Source organism: Leuciscus leuciscus, assembly GCF_965113295.1.
Source record: "Leuciscus leuciscus genome assembly, chromosome: 16".
Taxonomy (NCBI): domain Eukaryota; kingdom Metazoa; phylum Chordata; class Actinopteri; order Cypriniformes; family Leuciscidae; genus Leuciscus; species Leuciscus leuciscus.
Window position 1 is genome coordinate 34,642,012 of NC_138740.1, and position 21,128 is coordinate 34,663,139.

The following is a 21,128-nucleotide window of genomic DNA, read 5'->3' on the forward strand; positions in this document are numbered from 1 at the left end:
TTGAAATACATATGGTGCAGTTTTAGTTTTATTAGCCTTCTTGTAGCTCAAACAGTAGAATATGACACTAGCAAAGCCAATGTCTTGGATTTGAATCCCAGCGAATGCATGAACTGATCATGTGAACCTTTAATGCAATGCAAGTCTCTTTGGATAAAAACACCTGTTGAATACATAACTGCATAAAGTATGATTTATTAATACACACTTTGTAAATGTTGCACAATGTTTACCCCCTTAATTGTGAGTACATTTATTAATTGTCACAAGTTCTGTTCCTTTTTATTTCTCTGTCTCAAAATGTACAGATCATTTCTTTAAATGTAAAAAAAAGATTTAAATGCAAGGAAGTCTATTCAATATGTTCTCAATGCAGAATTTATATTTGTCTTCAAGCACAATTAATGAAAGTAATTGAACTCCTTAAAGAATCAAAACATAAATAAATCACTTCATAAATCACAATTTTACAGCAACACCAGTTTCATGAACTATTGCTGACCCTGACAAAAATTAATTTCACAAATGATCAAACTAATTTGAGCAAATTACCCTCTTAGAATAAATCACTCTATTGAAACAAATTCCATCTTTTGCTGAATCTGAATGTCAAATTATTACTTGTAGGTGTATTATTTGTGAATGATGGATCTGAAGATGCGCATTTGCTCATTTAGGCAACTTCGGGCAATGCATTTTCTTATGAGTCTGTACGTTAGATATTTGGACGAAACTCTTCCCACACGAAGAGCACTTGTACGGTTTCTCTCCAGTATGAGCTCTCTCATGAACTTTCAAGGATTTCATTTGAGAGAAACTCTTTCCACAGTGTGAACACTTGTACGGTTTCACTCCAGTATGAATTCTCTGGTGTGAGTTTACGGCACTGGTTGTATTAAACCTCTGTCCACAGTCAGGGCACACATGAGGTCTCACACCAGTATGAATACGCTCATGCACTTTTAAATGTTGCATTCGTGAAAAACTCTTTTCACAAAAAGAACAAAAGTGAGGCTTCACAGCAGTATGAACTTTAAGGTGTCTTCTAAAGTTTGATTCAGAAACATATGTTTTATCACACTGATCACAGTTGAATGATCTCACTCCAGTGTGAGAGCGCAGATGATCTTTGAGAGAGCTATTCTGACTGAAACTCTTTCCACACTGAGAGCATGTGAAACATTTTTCTCCAGTGTGAATTTTCATGTGTCTTTCAAGATGTGATTTATATATGAAACTCTTTCCACACTGAGAGCATGTGAATGGTTTTTCTCCAGTGTGAATTTTCATGTGTCTTTCAAGATGTGATTTATATATGAAACTCTTTCCACACTCAGAACAGGTTAAATATCCTTTGTCTCCAGATTTTTCAGCTTGTTTTTGTGTGAAATTCTCTTCAGTCTTTGAAACGACAGTGTTTTCATTTTTGAAATGATGAGGTTTTTCAAACAGATGTTTGTCTTCATTTTTAAATCTCAGCTCTCCATCTTCATTTATGAACCGGAACTGGTGGTGTTTTACTTCATTCACCTCAATGGGTTCTAAAATCAACATATTGAGAAACAAAGAAATAAAGTTCACTCTTAATTTAGCACAAATCTAGTTTACTACTGAGTCAGTTTCAGATGTATTGATATATGTCAGTTTTCATCTTAATGTTCCTCATCAGTCATTAAAGAGAATGAAGGAAAACACCAACCTATTTGTTCCTCTGTATCTTCATCTTTTATTCTGCAGGGTTCTTCCTTTATCTCCATCTTTACAATAGTATGTCCGTAGTTTCTCCTGGAGTGATTCCTCCTGCTTGCTTCTTTTTCTCCTGTGGGAAGATGGGAATATTCCCCAGCATTTAAACTCTCATGAACGGCTGCTTCATTGACTAAGGGTGTGAATTGTGGTCGTTGTTGCTCATTTAGCAGATGATCATCTCACTTACAATCAGTGAGCTTAGAATTGTTTGCATAATTCAGCTTGGAACCTGCCATCTCTCTCTCACACTGTATGTATTTCATTATTCTTCTTTGTCTATAGAGAAGGTTGCTGTGTGCACTTGCAGGAGTGCAAGGCAAAGACGGAAAGAATATTGCTTTTTGTTCCAGAAATTTGACATATACTGGACTTGACATTCTCTGTATCACATTTCTATATGATGTAATGTATATTTCTTATTGGATGAATCCCTGTACCTTAATGATAACATTAAGGACCCTTGAAATAATAAAACTTTGAGCTCAAACTTCTCCCCAAGCTGGGAAAATATCCATTCAACTGTCAATCAAGGGACTAAGAATGAAGCACAAAAGGAAATATTCAAACACAATCAACCCCTAATTATACATCTTTGAGTGTCAAAGTGATCAAATTGTCAGTTTTTCTCATCTAGCGGATTTTTGTATTGCTCTTACATGATGCACTATATTGCCAAGTATAGGGAAACCCATCCAGATCATTGAATACAGGTGTTCCAATCCCTTCCATGGCCACAGTTGTATAAAATCAAGCACCTAGGCATGCAGACGCTTCTACAAACATTTGTGAAAGAATGGGTTGCTCTCAGGAGCTCAGTGTATTCAAGTGTGGTACCGTGATAGGTTGCCACCTGTGCCATAAGTCCATTTGTGAAATTTCATCACTATTAAATATTCCACAGTCAATTATAGTTTAGTGGTTTTATAACAAAGTGGAAGCAATTGGGAACAACAGCAACTCGGTAACAAAGTGGTAGGCCACATAAAATCACAGAGCGGAGTCAGCGCATGCTGAGGTGCAGAGTGCGCAGAAGTCGCCAACTTTCTGCAGAGTCAATAGCTACAGACCTTCAAACTTCACATGGCCTTCAGATTAGCTCAAGAACAGTGTCTAAAGAGCATCATGGAATGGGTTTCCATGGCCGAGAAGCTGCATCCAGTGCAATGCAAAGCGTGGGATGCAGTGTTGTAAAGCACACCGCCACTGGACTCTGGAGACGTGTTCTCTGGAGTAATGAATCACACTTCTCTGTCTGGCAATCCGATGAACGAGTCTGGGTTTGGCGGTTGCCAGGAGAACGGTACTTGCCTGACTGCATTGTGCCAAGTGTAAAGTTTGGTGGAGGGGGGATTATGGTGTGGGGTTGTTTTTCAGGGGGTTGGGCTTGGCCCTTTAGGTCCAGTGAAAGGAACTCTTAATGCTTCAGCATACCAAGACATTTTGGACAATTTCATGCTCCCAACTTTGTGGGAACAGTTTGGGGATGGTCCTTTCCTGTTCCAACATGACTGCGGACTAGTGCACAAAGCAAGATCCATAAAGACATGGATGAGCGAGTTTGGTTTGGAGAAACTTGACTGGCCTGCAGAGTCCTGACCTGGAGAGTCCATGAAGTAGAGCGAGACTGCGAGCCAGGCCTTCTCATTCAACTTGAGTGCCTGACCTGACAAATGCACTTCTAGAAGAATGGTAAAACATTCCCATAAACACACTCCTAAACCTTGTGGAAAGCCTTCCCAGATGAGTTGAAGCTGCAAAGTGTGGGCCAACTCCATAAGTGCATGTAAAGGCAGACGTCCCAAAACTTTTGCCAATATAGTGTATATGGTTTGTTATAGTGTGATTCAATTAAAATAGTTAGAATATTAATGTTAAGAGCGAAAACTTCTTTCAATTCCAACTCTGGTAAAGACCTGCGACTCCACCGGGCAAGGACACCGGTAAGGCACTTAAGTATCTTTCTTTTCCCCTTCTCTCCAACTTTTTCCCATTCACAACATTTGCTTTCAGTACATTCCTGTTGTCTCTCAACACCGCTCAACCATCTAATGCAGAAGGCAGCGCAATACTGTTAATCTGTGTCCCATTTTCTTCTCATCTAATGCACCTCTCTCTTTTTCTGTGGGTCTCTGGAACTGTCAGTCAGCAGTCAACAAAGCTGACTTTATTCCAACCTTTGCAACTCAATATACTATCAATATCTTGGGCTTGATTGAGACCTGGATTCGTCCATAGGACTCAGCAACCCCCGCTTTTCGCTCTAACAACTTCTCTTTCTCTCACACCCCTTGCCAGCCTGGGAGGGGTGGGGGCACAGGCCTTCTCATTTCTAACTATTGGAAATACTCAACTCACTCTTCTCTATGCAATACCAATCCATATTGTAGTAATTTATCGCCCCCAGGTCAACTGGGTACCTGTGTAGAGGAGCACACTATGGATGTGCTGCTGTCTTCATTCTCTGAGGATGGCAGTCCACTAGTTTTTGGTGATATTAACTAGCTTCTCATCTAGAGAAGCCTTATGCTAGTCTTCTTATCTCTCCTTGCCTCATTCCATATCAAACGGCTCCTCACCATAGGCACTCACAAATCAGGCAACCAACTTGACCTATGTATGCAACTGCATCACAGACAACATTTCAGTGAAACCTCTGCACATTTCGGATCATTTCTTCTTTACCTAAAATCTGCAACTTACTACTTGTGCACCACCAACCCCTCCACCAGTTACATTCAAATGAAACATGCGCTAAAAAAAAAGGGAATCGGCGGTGCAGCACAGATGTCTACTTAATAAAATTTTTATTTAAGGTGCATAACAATGACTTGACTAACGTTTCGATGTAGTTACATCTTCATCAGAGTCCTTGGAGAGAATGAGCAATGAAGCCATTAATAATGATCATCACCAGGTGTGATAAAGGGGGCGTTGGCCACCTAAACATACACCCATCTAAACCAAAGTGCCACACTCACAAATCAGTCATTAAAGGCACATGCGCTCACTTTCTCCCTCCCATCTTTCCTCTGCTGTGTCATTGTCTCTTCCCTCACCCTCACAATGCACATCTCTGGATGTGAATACAGCAACGAACAGAGGACATTATATCTGTCCCCTCTCCTCTAGGCCAGCACACGCTACTCCCTCTAATCCCTGGTTATCTGATGTTCTTCATGAACACCGGACCAAACTCAGGGCAGCAAAGAGAAATGGCACAAATAAAAAGACCCATCTTACTTAGTATGTATAAATCTCTGCTCTTATCCTTTAAAGGAACACTCCACTGTTTTTTGAAATAGGGCTTATTCACCTTCTTTCCTACATTTAGATAGGTGGGCAAATGCATTTTTGTCTCAGTGCAGGCATTGTTTTAGTTTGACAGGGTTGGCGCTAGCTTAGCTTAGCATAATGAATGGAATCCTTTGTTGCCAGCTAGCATGTCCTGAGTAAAAGTGATATAAAAAAAACAAAAAAAAAACACCTAATTACTTCTTGTGGCCTGCGTATTCACAACGAGTAGAAATAGCGATGCAGATTAACACTAGGCGATTTCCTATGCAGATTTTGACTTGGGACTATATTAGGGGGAAGCACAGGCGAAGCACTGCTACTTGGGCGCAGAGATATCACGCCCAAGTAGCAGTGCTTCGCCTGTGCTTCCCCCTAATATAGTCCTTAATATATAAGTCAATATCTGCCTAGGAAATCGCCTAGTGTTAATCTGCATCGCTATTTGTACTTGTTGTGAATACGCAGGCCACAAGAAGTAATTAGGTAGTTTTTTTTAAGTTTTTTTTATCACTTTTATTCAGGACATGCTAGCTGGCAACAAAGGATTCCATTCAGTATGCTAAGCTAAGCTCACGCCGACCCTGTCAAACTAAAACAATGCATGCACTGAGACAAAAATGCATTTGCCCACCTATCTAAATGTGGGAAAGAAGGTGAATAAGCCCTATTTCAAAAAACAGTGGAGTGTTCCTTTAACTGTTGAATCATATTTCCACAACACGATCAACAGCGCTTTTAACACATGAACACTTTTCAAAACATTCACCTCGCTCCTGTGTCCCTCTCCACTACCACCTCTTAAACTGCTGATGATTTTGCTCATTTCTTCACTGACAAAACTACAACCATCAGTAGTCAGTTCTCAGCTGCACACACACCGGAACTCAATCAACCACATCCACAGCATGACATCCTCTTTCCCCTTTCTCTACTCTCACTGAGGCAAGAGTGTCTAAACTTCTCTCCAGTCATCCCACCACCTGCCCTCTAGATCCCCTCACACTTTCTACAAGCCATCTCTCCTACTCTTATACCAGCACTATCATCAACTCATCCCTCAGCTCTGGCGTTTTTCCTACCGCATTCAAACAGGCTCGGGTATCCCCACTTCTTAAAAACCCACATTAAACAAGTCACTTGTAGACAGTTATAACCCTGTCTCTCTCCCACCATTCATAAAAAAAACACTTGAATTAGTTGTTTTCAACCAGGTATCATCTTTCCTCTTTTGGACGCCAACCTATCTGGTTTAAAAAAAAGAATGCATTACTTTCGGTCATTGTAGGCCTACGGATTGTGAAAGCTGAATCCAAATCATCAGTTGGACGGGATATCCAAACCTCCAAAGGCTTACATAGTCGTCTACCTAATACAATCAATCCTACCACCACAGGAAAACTTTAAAAACAACTTACCTGTGATGGAGGATGATTTTCAGTCCCATGTTTCTTGGGAATATCCCGGACGAGTCCCCAGATCTGTTAGATTACTTTTAGGTAGACTATCTGCAGCCTCAAAGCTATCAGTCATCAGTTGGAAATAGACACATGTGATGTGTGGCAGCAGCAATGCGAGATCTCAGGAGAATGATCAAGCAGACGCAGAGATAGTGTAGTACCAAAACATTTTCAAGTTTATTAGGGAAGAAAGGTCATATTTATACAAACGATAAAGCAGAATTATCCACAATGTCCAGTCCATCTTATCATAGCACTCAAAGATCAACCCCTACCAAATATGGAATATTAAGAAATATAATAAGAGAGGTCAGATGTTCAAATGTATGTGCGTGTCTTGAGTTCTCATTTGCGTGAATTATGTTTTTACTTCAATCAGTGATATTAAATACCTAACTCAGTAAACACCATACTAATAAAGCATACTACGAACAGAAAAGCATATTAGTCCAGAATATCAATGCAATGCGTTTAAGATTACATGTTAAGCGTTTTCCTCCCATAGAAAACTGTTAATGCTTAACGTGGCATGTGGCTTAAGTACTAAGACAGTGATATTAAAAGACCAAACTCAGTAAACACCTTACTATTAAAGCATGCTATGTACAGAAAAGCATATGAGCCCATATTACGAAAGAAAGCAAATTTGTGTTCAGGGTGAGAGAGCTTGTTGGAATAGGGCTGTCTAGACTGTCTGTTTATGAGTGTACTGATTTGTTTTTTACAAATCACTCAACTTGCCTGTTCTGTTATTAATAAGGAATTTTTTCTTTTGCAAGAATTTATTTTTAACCTAATCAACATTGACAAAGTCTGCAATAGTTATTTAACAGTGTAGTATACAATGTCAAAACCCTTTTGGTTACATGTAAACAAAAGTTAATTTATTCATTAAGTCATTTTCTGTTCCTTTTTATTTCTCACAGAAATAAGTACATTACATACAACATTACTGGCCATATAAACCCCATTCGACCATAAACTACCCATGACCAAACTTGACTGATTTCAATATATTTTCCATCCACACTTCAAGAGTGAGTTTCTTAACATCTGCTGCGTTTACACTTGGCATTAACATGCGACCTGTATCCGGATGTTGTCTACATACACATTGAAAAGATAAGTGTTAACGTGCTTCTAATCAGCGTGTCCAGGTTCGGAGCTAGTTGAGGACGCACTGTGATCGGATCTCAGTGTAATGTAAACGCAATCTAGCCATCGTGTCTGCATTCACAGGTGGACGTCACACCGACCAGTAAAGGGACATCTATGCTGGGAAACTGGGACCGCCTCCCGGCCTGAGAAACCGGCTTGTCCCTGTCCTGATTGGCTAATTGGCACACGGTGATCGCATGTTAATACCAAGTGTAAAGCAGCAATGATTGAACAGCTCATGAAACATTCAGAGTTTTAATGGACTGACGCTGCCATTGTCTCACAAGTGTTTTCGCTCACTTAGACAACAAAGCTTTTTCTTATGTTTCAGTAGATTAGAAGAGAAGGTGAAACTCTTCCCACATGTAGAGCACTGGTGCGGCTTCTCTCCAGTATGAACTCTCTCATGAGCTTTCATGACTCCTGACTGAGAGAAACTCTTTCCACAGTGTGAGCACTTGTATGGTTTCTCTCCAGTATGAATTCTCTGGTGTGTTTTTAAGTTGCTTGATGTACTATAGCTCTTCCCACAGTCAAAGCAGACATGAGGTCTCACACCAGTATGAATACGCTGGTGAACTTGTAAATTTTTCAGTAGCGAAAAACTATTTCCACAAAAAGAGCAAACATGAGGCTTCGCACCAGCATGAACTTTAAGGTGTGTTTTTAAGCCTGATGCCACAACAAATGTTTTATCACACTGATCACAGCTGAATGATCTCACTCCAGAGTGAGTGTGCAGATGATCATTGAGATTTCTTTTGTAAGTGAAACTCTTTCCACACTGAGAGCAGGTGAAAGGTTTTTCTCCGGTGTGAATTCTCATGTGGTCATTTAAGTTTCTTTTATGTATAAAACTCTTTCCACACTGAGTGCATGCAAACCGATTTTCTCCAGTGTGAATTCTCATGTGCCTCTTAAGGTCTGGTTTATACATGTAACTCTTTCCACACTCAGAGCAGGTGAAAGATCCTTTGACTCCAGATTTTCCAGCTTGTTTTTGTGCGAAATTCTCTTCAGTCTTTGAAACGACCGCATTTCCATCTTCACTTTTGAAATGATGAGATTTTTGAAACAGATGTTTGTCTTCATTCACTTCTATTGGGTCTAAAATCAACATTAAATTCCCAAAATTAAATTAAAAAAGGTCAGAAGAGCAACAAAGAAATAAATTTCATTCTTAATTTGGAACAAATCTAGTTTACTACTGAGCCTTCTAGTATCTACTTTTTGATGTATTGTTATATCTTCCTGAGGACCAGAACTTTTTTGTGTGAGAACTTAGTTTTTTGGAGAAAATTTTTTTTATTCATATTTTATGCTATGTCCTCTGTAGTGGACACCAGGGGCCCATTCTTCGTACATGGATTACTCAATTAGCTGGATTTCATTGGTGACCCTCCCATGATCAACCCTCTACAATGCGAATAAATCAGTCGCATATGCAACTAAATCTTCACTCTGAGCGACTAAATCATGTCTATCATTACCACTGCCTAAGAAATACTTAGATACTCGCCGGTGTGTGTGTGTGGCTAATAGTGTTGTCACGATACCAAAATTATTGTTTCGATACCGATACCAAGTCAAGTATTGCGATTTCGATACTTTTTCGATACTTTTCCTGAAAAGTGAGAAACACTCTCAAATATCATTGCTGTGCTTTATTTTAAAACCGGGACAACATTCTAATCATATAACACACTAATGAATGAACATATGAACAGCAGATATATTAAACATTTGAACAAAATATGAAATATGAAATATAAAAATATAAAAAATAAATTAGAGCAATGACATTCAAGGTAAAAATTTTAATAAATTTAGCAGCATTATCTCATTTATCATAAGAAACATAAGAGCTTTATCTTGATTCTGAACTTTGAATAAAAATATGAACAGCGATTATATTAAACAATGTTTAATATTGGTAACATATGATAAGCCTCATTGGTGATATATTTGACATGTGGGGAGAGAGTTGTGGAAGGCCTATACTTCATGTTAAACATAAATATATAGCAGCAAAGACAACGTCGGCAGTGTTGACGGCAAAATAGGCTACAGAATAATTTGTTCTGTATTGCAGACTGATCTCATGAAATGGCGTATGTATGACACGCCAATTCGTATTTCCATTTTTGGCGTGCTATCAACACGCATAATCGCTTTTCAGCGTGTTTATCAACGCCGTTGACTTAACGTTACATTACTCTCTATATAAATATATATGATTTACCCCAACCCCGTCCCTAAACCTACCCGTCACTGGGGTTAATACCATTTATGAGTCTTCCCCTACCATCCTAGTAAAAAAATATCGCTCCCCAGATGTAGATATACATTTTGCTTCGTTTCGCTCGGAGATTTAACGGCGTAGACATACACGCGGAATCACTCGGACATTTAACGGCGTAGACATACACGCGGAAGATGACGGCGTGGACATACACGCGGATAGCTCAAAATGCGTATAGATAACACGCCACTTGACTTGAAAGTGGCGTGTATGTTTACGCAAAGTCATGATGTCATGTTGTGTATTGAGAGGTGCAATATTTGAAAATCGATAATATTTTTTTTAATTACATTTATATTGTATTTATGTCAAAACTTTCAAACATCAAAATGTCATTTATTAATATGTATTCGTGTCAAAATGACATAGAAACATATTTTCCTATTTTATTTGGCCTGGAAACGCTTCCAACACACTTGCGTGTCGCGTGAAAAATAGGCGTCGGTTCTATTTCTAGCATACACGCGTTTTCCGCGCGTCTCGAGCTGCGCCCAGATGCGTGTGTCACGCAGGCAGTTAACATGGGAGCCGAAATAAAAACGGACACGACACGCAGCCAGTGTGTCGCCGGCCTTACAAATCTGGAACGCGGTCATTCTTAGAAGTATCGATACTAATAAATTAAGGAATCGTGACGTTTTTCATTTCCGATTTACTTTTGAAGTATCGGTGCACCGTGCAACAGAGCAGGGTAGGCAACGTACTTCCATATGTCACTCCTCGTGTCATATTTTTCTACGAGTCGTGGACCACTTGTGCTCGCACATGCAGCCATCTCGCTGTAGTGTTTTGTCACATGACACTGACAGTGGCAGGTTCTTTGCTGCGTGCGTCAGGAAAAAAACACAGACGTCCATAGGGAGGCGTTTTTAAAAAAAAATTAAGTATCGATACTGATAAATTTAGGTATCGTGACGTTTTTCATTTCCGAGTATCGCGATACTTTTGAAGTATCGGTACACCGTGCAACACTAGTGGCTAAGTATGAGTTTAGCATATATATATATATATATATATATATATTAGGGGTGTAACGATACGCGTATTCATATCGAACCGTTCGGTACGAGGCTTTCGGTTCGGTTTACGGTACGCATTACGTACCGAACGGTTCGTTGGACCATTTTTTCTGCCGACCAAAATTTCGTTATTTCAAATGAAGGCGCGTCGCGGGTGGCAAGCGCGCTCATAGAGGCTGGCGCGACCACAACATCATCTGGCAAATGCAATGTAAGGAACGAAACTGAGCTACTCTTATTGTGTTCGTGTGGACCGTTTATCAGTTTTGACCTGTGAAGCGGGACTCGCGAGCCCTATGCGCGAGCCTGATCAAGCAACACCACACAGCGCTAAGAGATCCAGACCAGAAAAGAAAGCATTTGAATTTCAAATGCTTTTTGAATTCGCCACTGAAGTAATAACATCGCTGCGGGATGTAGTGAGAAACATGCACATTTCTCTGTTATTAACGGATCAAACAGCGCTGACGTGGAAACCAGGAAGAAACATCGTGCCATGAATGAACTGGCCGGTGTCCACAGATCAGCAACATTCACCGTGGAATGGATTTGCTGTAGTAACACTAACTGCAAGGTATGGAAGTTTGGCAGGAATAGTGGGCTATAATGCTTTCAGGTAACATTACGTCTGTTTTATTTTGATATTATGAATACAATTGCTGCCCTCAAATGTTAATCTGAACTAAAATAAACCTTTGTTTATAACTAGCCTACTACTACAATATTGTATTTCATTTTGTCCAAGGAGCTGTTTTGTTTTATATGCTAATAAGAAGAGTCAAGTATAGCTCCATTATTGCTCAGTAAAAAAGCAACAAAAAAAACCCCAAAACAAAAAACATACGTTATGATGTTAGTTTCATTAAATAAAATAATAATTAAAAAATAATAATAATTCAAGGAAATTTCTCTGGTATTTATTTATTTTTGCTGTAGCCTATGGAAAACGTACCGAACCGTACCGAACCGTGACACAAGTGTATCGTATCGAACCGAACCGTGAATTTTGTGAACTGTTACACCCCTAATATATATATATATTTACTTGCTGAACACTGTCTGAGCACTTGAGAGTTTCACTCTCCGTCATATTTCAATTCAGCTCAACGTATGCGCATAGTAACAGTATTTGACTGTAGTGTGAAGGCGTGCTGCTCGCCGTTGCTTTGCTGAGATCACTGTTTCTCACACACACGCAACAAGAGAGAGAGAGAGAGAGAGAGAGAGAGAGAGTTATGCCGAGTTCACACTGCACAATTTTAGCCCCCATCTTCACTCGCCGACAGGTTTTGCAAAATCGCCGACAAATGGTCAAAATCAGAGCCAAATCGGTACTCTTTCACAAGAGTGACAATCACACAGTGTGAATTATCAAAGACGCAATCTGAGAGAATCGCAGATGAGTCGCCGAACCCCGTGAGATATTTGGCATGCTAAATATCTGGACCCGTCCTAAATTCAAAATCCTGATATGTGAAATGTGTTCTGACTGAAAATTACATCGGCGATGACCTACAGCCAATGAGAGAGCAAGATACAGGGCAGCGGGAAGTCTGGGGAGGAGGTATAGACCAGAATATCAGTATTTTAATACACATATTTACAATTATACCAAACAGAAACAAACCACAAACATTTGCTTAACCAGCCGCAGCAGCAGAACATTGCAAAATTATTTATTTACCCCCAACTCTCTTTGAAGAACACACAATCCTTGCTCCCCATGACTCCCCAATCATTCCTCCTCCATAATCTTTTTTCTTTTTCTCCTTTTTAACGCACAACAATTTGGATCGCAAGTTTCTGGTGGGCTATCATTTTTAACAACAATTAATCAATAATCTTGCGTTATTTCCTTATCACTTTTTTGCGTGTTTGGTTGTGAAACAACAAAAAAACGGAGTTCATTTGGAGTTTTTCAGATTTTAAGAATAAACAGAGGATATGCCGGTTTCTCCGGTATTGGTTGCAACTAATGTGCAAACGGCAATCCCATTGGCTGGCGCTCATCACTGTTTTAATTTCAGCAAATCAGTTCGAGCGAACGCTGACAACGTGATTAATATTCATGAATTCAGAAGCTCATCAATTCTTTGTGCAATGCATATTGTTAATATTAGTAGTAGAATTAGCAGTAGTATTATTGTCTTTTAATAATTATTACTATTATCTTTTTTTCTTTTTACAGAAACACTGAATGACCAACAATATCTTAGGACCACCCTTAAAAAACTCATTACTGCTGTCATGTAACAAATCTGCTTCACAGGAACAATGTAATTAATTGCTAATTGCAGCATTTAAATAATAATGTAAAGCCTGTAAGCATTTCATTTACAGTATATGTTACAACTTTTATGTCAGTAGGTGGCTTGGTTGTTTCCTTGTTAAGGTCCAGAAATTAAAGTTTTTTGTCATGTGCGGGATGTTCTTTTTTAATGTCAATAAGTTGCTGTCTTGCCGCCAGCCAATTACCGGATTGCTGTTGATGGTTTCAAGTATCGATATATCTGGCCTTTCCAATGGACAAGAACACGCAGTAATCTCAGACAACTTAATCCAGATATGTTAATCAAATCCGCAAATTCGTTTAAAGAACCAAATTAGGCAGAGATCAGTTATCACTATTAGAAAATCTGGCGTCTGTCAAATCATCTCAGATGTAGTAACCTGTTAACTTTCATGTGGACGCCGGCACACTGAAGCGTTCTTTGTTTAAATGAGCTCAAAGTTACAGTTAGATGTAATGTAACTCCCTTGGCAAACTATACATCATTATAAAGATCTAAGATTCAAGTTTCAAATTTTGACACCTGTCTTGCTCTCAAAATTTTATAGTGACCGTAATTTGTTAATATGTGTCAGGAGATACAAATATGAAAAACGGAGTCGATACCTTTTGTTTATAACATGAGCATCAGCCGCTCCCATTCAGAATAAAAATCTCTGTACGTCATCATGAAAATGCTTGACAAAACAACGTCCCTCAGGGCTTTTAGTTCAAAAGCATGCACATTTGGAGAAATATTGATAGATTCTCATATGTTTATTTCAAATTTACAGGAGTAATATTTATTACATTTTTACACAAAATGCGCTGATGTAATCATTATGAGCACTGGGATATTCTAATGTACTGTGTTTTCAATGCATACGGGCAGCCTGAGGGGGCTCTATGCACATTTAGGCCACTAATGGCACACGTGATAAAGAGGCATATCATGTGACATTGCTGGAACTCTTTTACATAAAAAAGGCTTCCAGAGATCACTATAACATGCAATAAACGATTACGATGATGTATGGTTTATCTGTGTTCTTCATGCCATGTCGGGTATTTTCATAATAGATTATATTAATAATGCAATGCTTACTGACATAGCCTTTAGCATCATTATGCAGAATACTATAAAAAAAAAATATATTTTATGTCTGTTTTTTTTATTTATCCGAAGCCAAATCAGATCACAGAAGGTTATTTAAAACACTCGACATGCTTTAGTTACGAGCAAAAACATGGTTTTAATCTCATAAATTGTTGTGTATTGATGGTGTGCTAAGATAACATGCTAGCTAGCCCTAAGATACACCCGTCCCTTTTTTTATGAATAATTTTGAATAGTAAAACTATTTCAAGAAGGGCATTTGATACAGTTTCAAAGAAGCTGAAGTGAGAAGTTTGATCAAAGAAATTAGGGAATTAAAAAGTGTGACTAGCAAGTCATCAGTAATTATAACGAAGACAAAAGAAAATAATAATTAAGAGCCATAACGAGCCCGGAGAATGTGAATGTGTGCATGGGAGACTGAAACTGAATGGGACTCGTTTGCACCACAAAACAATAGAGACAATACACTGAATGGATGCTTAGAAAACGGCAATAAACACCATTTAGCATTTTAGAGTCTTCTCAAAATATAATCACATGACATGGTGTTTACAAACATTTCATAAAACTCATTTAGACTTATCTTCAGATTTGAAATATAACATGGTCAGGCATGTGGCTTTAGCTGCAGTGCATTTCTAGATGCCAACTTCAATTTTATTTTCATAAAGATATTTTATAAAAAAGACATTTCTAATAACTTTACAAAACTTTGAAGCTATTTATAACATTTTATTTTAACAACAAAAATGCATTTATAATAAACTGCCAAGTGTCTGCTTTCAAATGAGACCGTAATAATGCTTTTAGTGCAAAGGGTTCATGAACTGTTTTAGTTTGGGTATGCCATTTCTGGGGATTTTCTTTTTTTTAAGCGGAGATGCTGGCTAACAGCTACAAAGAACGGACCCCTGGACTCAGATTAAGAAAAATAATATAATATTAAGATAAAATAATATTTATATTTCTTAATATTAAGAAAAATAAAATGTCGTGATAATACATGTATATGCAAAAACATTGTTTCTTTTTTTTTTTTTTTCATTTACCAATACATTTTTAGGTTTCAGGCTATTTTTAACCAAACTTTGTATAAAGATGATTCTCAACTATGTTATGAAAGACAACAATGATTTGATACACTATTTTACTTTAAGCAATTTTTGTAAAATTGCCATAAATGTGTAGTCCCATTCTAAACAATGTAATTGTTTGCATATTAATGTGTTCTTGTGGCAACATGTAATGAAAAAAGAAGTGTAATACAACATTTTCATAATTCATAGGATTATATTAATGTATAATTAATGTATAATTTTTGATGTCTTCTACAGAGGACATGTATGAAATTGATGCCCTGTTTTGTAAAAGAAAGTCATATTCTGATTTGAAACCTCATAACGTTTTTTTCTGACATTTTTATTTACGACAAACAATTACAAATACTGTTTAAATCATTCAGTCATTCCTCCTCAACAAATAGAGGGAGTTTTAATTGTGAAACCTTCAAACATTTGGTATCTCTGAAAAGCCCTGAATATGCTCTTTACAGGACTGTGACATGAATGATCTTAGAGAAATTCGCTAAAATATAATGTCCTCTACAGAGGATAAAGTCTAAGCCTGGGTCTCAGGAGGAAAAGTGAGTTTTCATCTTAATGTTCCTCATCAGTCATTAAAGAGAATGAAGGAAAACACCAACCTATTTGTTCCTCTGTATCTTCATCTTTTATTCTGCAGGGTTCTTCCTTAATCTCCATCTTTACAATAGTATGTCCGTAGTTTCTCCTGGAGTAATTCCTCCTGCTTGCTTCTTCTTCTCCTGTGGGAAGATGGGAATATTCCCCAGCATTTAAACTCTCATGAACGGCTGTGGGAGCTTCACTGACTGTCTGAAGGAGTGAATTGTGGTCGTTGTTGCTCATTTAGCAGATGATCATCACACTTACAATCACTCTCAATTATTCACGGTTTAAGTGTTTTGATCAAACAGCTGTTCAGAAACAATTTAACTCCTCTATTCCAGAATTGCGGGTACATTTCAAGTAGAGAAAGAAAACAAAAAAATAGGATTTTTTTCTGGGGTTTTTTTCTGTTAAACTTTGTTATTTTCATAGAATAGATTTAAAATATTAATACTGTCAACTCTGTTATAGACAAATTGGGTTGACGATAACAGAGTTGACATTTTCCACCATTTTGCGCTTTAGCTCAAAATGCTAACCTAAAAACCAGATACCACATGGTATGTCTAAAAACTGAATTTTATGGGTTTTCGCCATATTATCGTTTTTTTTTTAAAAAGTGAATGAGAGATTCAATGCAATATCACAATAATACATTTGACAAATAATTAATCTACTATTGGTGTATCCTAAACATTTTGTACAAATTATTGAGAGAAGAATAATGACATCCCCTCCATTTCCCTCCAGAGGAAGTGACATCCCTTGGTGCAAGTCACATGCTTTTTCTACAAATGCTTTGGAGATTTTTTGTTGTTGTTGTTGTTTTGTAACAGAGTTGACCAGAACGTAGGGACAGACACAAAATCAATTTTTTTATTAATTAAATTACAAATAATACAGAAAATATATATTCTATGCAATTGTTTATAGAATGCAATAACTTAATAGAGTAAACACATTTTTTTTTTTATTAGACTTAGGCTAATTGTTTCATGATAATTCAAGTTGAATGTATGAATCAGGAGGCATAGACAGTCAATAATATTTCCCATTCATTTTTCTTCCTAAATATACATAAAGCATCAGCTTTAGTGATATTGTACTATAATTTGTGTTATTATTCAAAAATGATTCAAAAACCTTTTTTTTTTTATAAAAGAAGGGTTATCTAGGAGACTCGAAATGTTCCCCAATTCTAGAATGACTCTTATGTTGCTCTTACTTTATAAATGATTAACATGCACTAAAAACTGTTTACCAGGTTTCATAACATAAAATGAAAACACAACTCATAATTTTCACAAATTGTAATGTGAAAAAACAGTCAGTGACGAGTTTACGTTTCTCGAACGTGATGAACAACATCAGTCGGTTCATTTCGATTCATTTCTGAGTGATTCACTAAATGAACAGACTCGTTTAGTTGTTTGGATTTAGATTTCTCCTAATAAAATGATAAACTGAATGTACTCACAGTCTGAAAAACAGAAGATTTAGAGCAGAATGAACGGCTGTGTTCCACTTCTCGTGTTTATGTTCCCTTCCCTCGCTCACTTCTCTTCTTCTCCTAGACTCGGGTGTGTGTCATTGCTTCGGTTGCTCGAGCGCCTCTACTGGCGGAAACCATTCTAACCTTCATAGATCCGATACAAAACAACCCAGGGAATATACAAACACTATCTCCTCAAATATGTTTGATTGAAATAAAGATTCAAACTATATTCAAATAGTATAGTATAATCTATATTCAGATTCAAATATCTGCTAAGGAGTTTGCAAATGTATTTACCTTCTGGACTCTTTCAACTTGTTGATTGTTAGGCTACTATTGTTGTGGATTTTAATATAAATCTTAATTTCATTTTAAAGTTAGATGATACAAGTTTTATTAATAAAAAATTGGGAGTTATTAAGAGATCAAAAGATTTACCTGTATCATATGTATCTCTTTTAATCTCTTTTATAACTGTTTTAATTTTCCTTGCTTTTATTTTATGATTATTTTAATTCCTTTCTGTAGTGCACTTTGAATTGCCAAAGTGTATGAAATGTGCTATATAAATAAACTTGTCTTACTTTGCATTAAAAAAAAACTACATAACTCCAGTTCTGTCCAAGCAGATCGATGCAAGTTGTCTGATTTAGATAAAATAAAATAAAATCACAGTCTGATAAACAGAGTGAACTAAATCAGTTAAAGGTACACTTGCTCCACCGTTTTTTGAAATAGGGCTTATTCACCTTCTTTCCTACCTTCAGATAGGTGGGCAAATGCATTTTTGTCTCAGTGCATGCATTGTTTTAGTTTGACAGGGTTGGCGCTAGCTTAGCTTAGCTCAATGAATGGAATCCTTTGTTGCCAGCTAGCATGTCCTGAGTAAAAGTGATCATTAAAAAAAAACAAAAAAAAAACTAATTACTTCTTGTGGCCTGCGTATTCACAACGAGTACAAATAGTGATGCAGATTAACACTAGGCGATTTCCAAGGCAGATATTGACTTGGGACTATATTAGGGGGAAGCACAGGCGAAGCACAGGCGAAGCACTGCTAACGTTACTTGGGCGCAGAGATATCATGCAACACATGAAATCCCCCTCATGTTAATAATCACTTACTCTGTGGACAGCTGTCCATTTGGTCCATTCGGCGTGGGACGTTTTTGATATTTTATTAAACCTTTGATATTTTATTAAACAACCTTTTGATATTTTATTAAAAATATTAGCAAAAATCGAACCTTTCATTGAAGTAAAAGAATTGAAAGTGGGAGAAAAATCACATTCTGAAATGTTTTTCTCCAAAACACGTTGGGAACAATTAGCCATCTTTGATCATATTTACCAATGGGGCAAATAATTCTGACCAGTACTGTATGTCCTATTGAAGAAGAGACTCTAGTATATATAATAATACTTTCATAAAGAGACATGTCCATTGTGTAACTATATCATCTATACAAGCCACTGTGCTTGGACAATTTATGTAATGAACAAATTAAACCTGGTAAACAGAGTTTTTAATGCATGTATCATATGCAAGAGCAACATAAATATCTGCTAGAAGAGTTGAATTGTTTCTAAACAATTGTTTGATCACTTAAACCGTGAATAATTGAGGGTGATTGTAAGTGTGATGATCATCTGCTAAATGAGCAACAACGACCACAATTCACTCCTTCAGTCAGTGAAGCTCCCACAGCCGTTCATGAGAGTTTAAATGCAGGGGAATATTCACATCTTCCCACAGGAGAAGAAGAAGCAAGCAGGAGGACTGAGAACTTCTGTTCTTTATGTGGAAAGAGTTTTTCACGACTGAAGAATTTAAAGAGCATGAGCGTATTCATACTGGTGTGAGACCTTCACTTCATCAGGTGACTTAAAAACACACCAGAGAATTCACACTGGAGAGAAACCTTGTGGGAAGGGTTTTGCTTGGTCAGGAAACCTGAAAGCTCATGAGAGAATTCATTATGGAGAGAAACCGTAAAAGTGCTCTTCATGTGGGAAGAGTTTCAGTCATTTATCGAATATACAGCCTCATGAGAAAAAGCATTGGCCGAGGGTGTCTAAGTGAGCAAAGTTCATGTTTTAATCCATCCCTTTCAGATAAATAGTTCGATTTTCTCAGGGTTTCTACACAATTTGGGCAAGTATGGAATTTTATTTTAGTGATTTTCAAGTCAAGACAAGCATACATACAGTTTTTTATTTTTTTATTTCTGTGGTCTGTGCTTGAATTGATCTTTTATGTGTGTGTGTGTGTGTGTATGTGTGTGTTTATATATAGGCCTATATATATATTATATCAGTGTTACAAATTCAATTTTAAATAAATAGGAAATAAAAAAAAAACGTAGATATCACAGGCGTTTATGTAGCCTAGCTGATTAACAAATATCAAAAAGAAAATAAATAATACAAAAAAATATTTTACATATTTAATGAATGAATTAAATGATGAATCCTTTTTATCTAGCCTGTGATGGAAGAAGAGAATGTTTCCGATCGACTGCGGTGAACTTTGTTTTTTGACTCCTTGTTACACAGAAAATCTTTTAACTAAATACAATGTGCTTCATCTCAAATTTTTATGTGATTTTATGTAGAATCGGCAGATCGTAAACAGATTCTTACATTTGTAATCCCCCTTTGAGAGTTTAATAACTCTTCCATAATACAAATGTTTACCTTCTTAAGTCCATTCTATACCTGTTTGTTGGCAGTCATGTTTGTTGCAGTCATGTGACTTAAAAAAGTTACGGCACAAACACTTATTCTGTGTCCTGTCCTAGATTTATGTTAGTGTAATAGTTCTTTCAGAACCATAACTGTTATACGACAAGGAATGGTAACATCATGTCCACAAATGATGACACAGAAAACCATGTAGCATGAAAGTCTATGGCGTCTGAGAAGCTGTGAAGTCTGATTTAACAGCGTACTAAACAGCTGTTAAACATACATTCAATGTTTTGCTGTGTGTTAGTTGTCAAACTCAAAAATTAGTATATTGTTTTATATGAAAAACTTAAAAATCTTCTTTTTTTTTTTTTTTTTTTTTTAGGAAATATTTTAGTTTGTCTTGTATATTTTTTTATTAAATCAGATACAAATTTAAGCTGTCATACAATGTAGCCTACCCCTATGGGGCATGTTGTCACATTTCACTTCCATTCTTTCGGGGTAAATCAAGAAGAAAAAAAAAATACACTGTATAATGAAACAAAACCACATAATTGTACTAGACAGAAGAAATGAATGCAGGAAAAAATAAATACTCTGAACCTCAAGTGTCTGCACAAACTGAGAAAGTAAAGAAAATGACATTTTCAAAATTATGTATTGTCTGAACAACAGAAGTAGGTAGGCTTCTTCTACTAAGCTGCAATGATATATATTTTTTCTCATTTATATAAGAGCTGTCTATACAGAGACTAACTGTCTAATTTGCTGGGTTATGATATGAACAAAGCTATATGATTCATCGTTGGATGTGCCGGCGCCACACATGCAATTGTCGTATTTTAAGGCTGGTGCTGTTGTCGGGATTATGGTTGTATTTCTCTCTGCT

The 21,128-nt window shown here is 37.1% G+C and overlaps 3 protein-coding genes and 1 long non-coding RNA gene across 8 annotated transcripts in view; 2 read left to right on the top strand and 2 right to left on the bottom strand.

The window, feature by feature from the left end:
- LOC309478154 (uncharacterized protein) overlaps positions 1–21,128 on the top strand; it is a 59,892-nt gene that overhangs the window by 33,155 nt on the left and 5,609 nt on the right. The window lies entirely within an intron of this gene.
- LOC309478157 (uncharacterized protein) lies at positions 180–17,612 on the bottom strand. 2 transcript variants are annotated; one of them, XM_082141746.1, is made up of 4 exons: positions 17,531–17,612; positions 16,071–16,190; positions 1,700–1,819; positions 180–1,541 (listed from the first exon to the last, which is right to left on the bottom strand). In XM_082141746.1, the coding sequence occupies exons 2-4, from the start codon at positions 16,126–16,128 to the stop codon at positions 670–672; spliced, it is 1,050 nt and encodes a 349-aa protein (XP_081997872.1). In that variant the 5' UTR covers positions 16,129–16,190; positions 17,531–17,612; the 3' UTR covers positions 180–669. The 2 variants fall into 2 exon arrangements, with proteins under 2 accessions (XP_081997872.1, XP_081997873.1); XM_082141747.1 differs by lacking the exon at positions 1,700–1,819.
- LOC309478236 lies at positions 5,412–13,235 on the top strand. The gene is made up of 2 exons (XR_014198891.1): positions 5,412–9,204; positions 10,936–13,235. It is a non-coding gene; the product is annotated as an uncharacterized lncRNA (long non-coding RNA).
- The window catches only part of LOC309478174 (uncharacterized protein), a 253,102-nt gene continuing 250,073 nt past the window's right edge, over positions 18,100–21,128 (bottom strand). The window contains exon 2 of the mRNA XM_082141775.1: positions 18,100–18,122. The gene's annotated coding sequence lies outside the window, so the exon portion shown is untranslated. The remainder of the gene's footprint in view (positions 18,123–21,128) is intronic.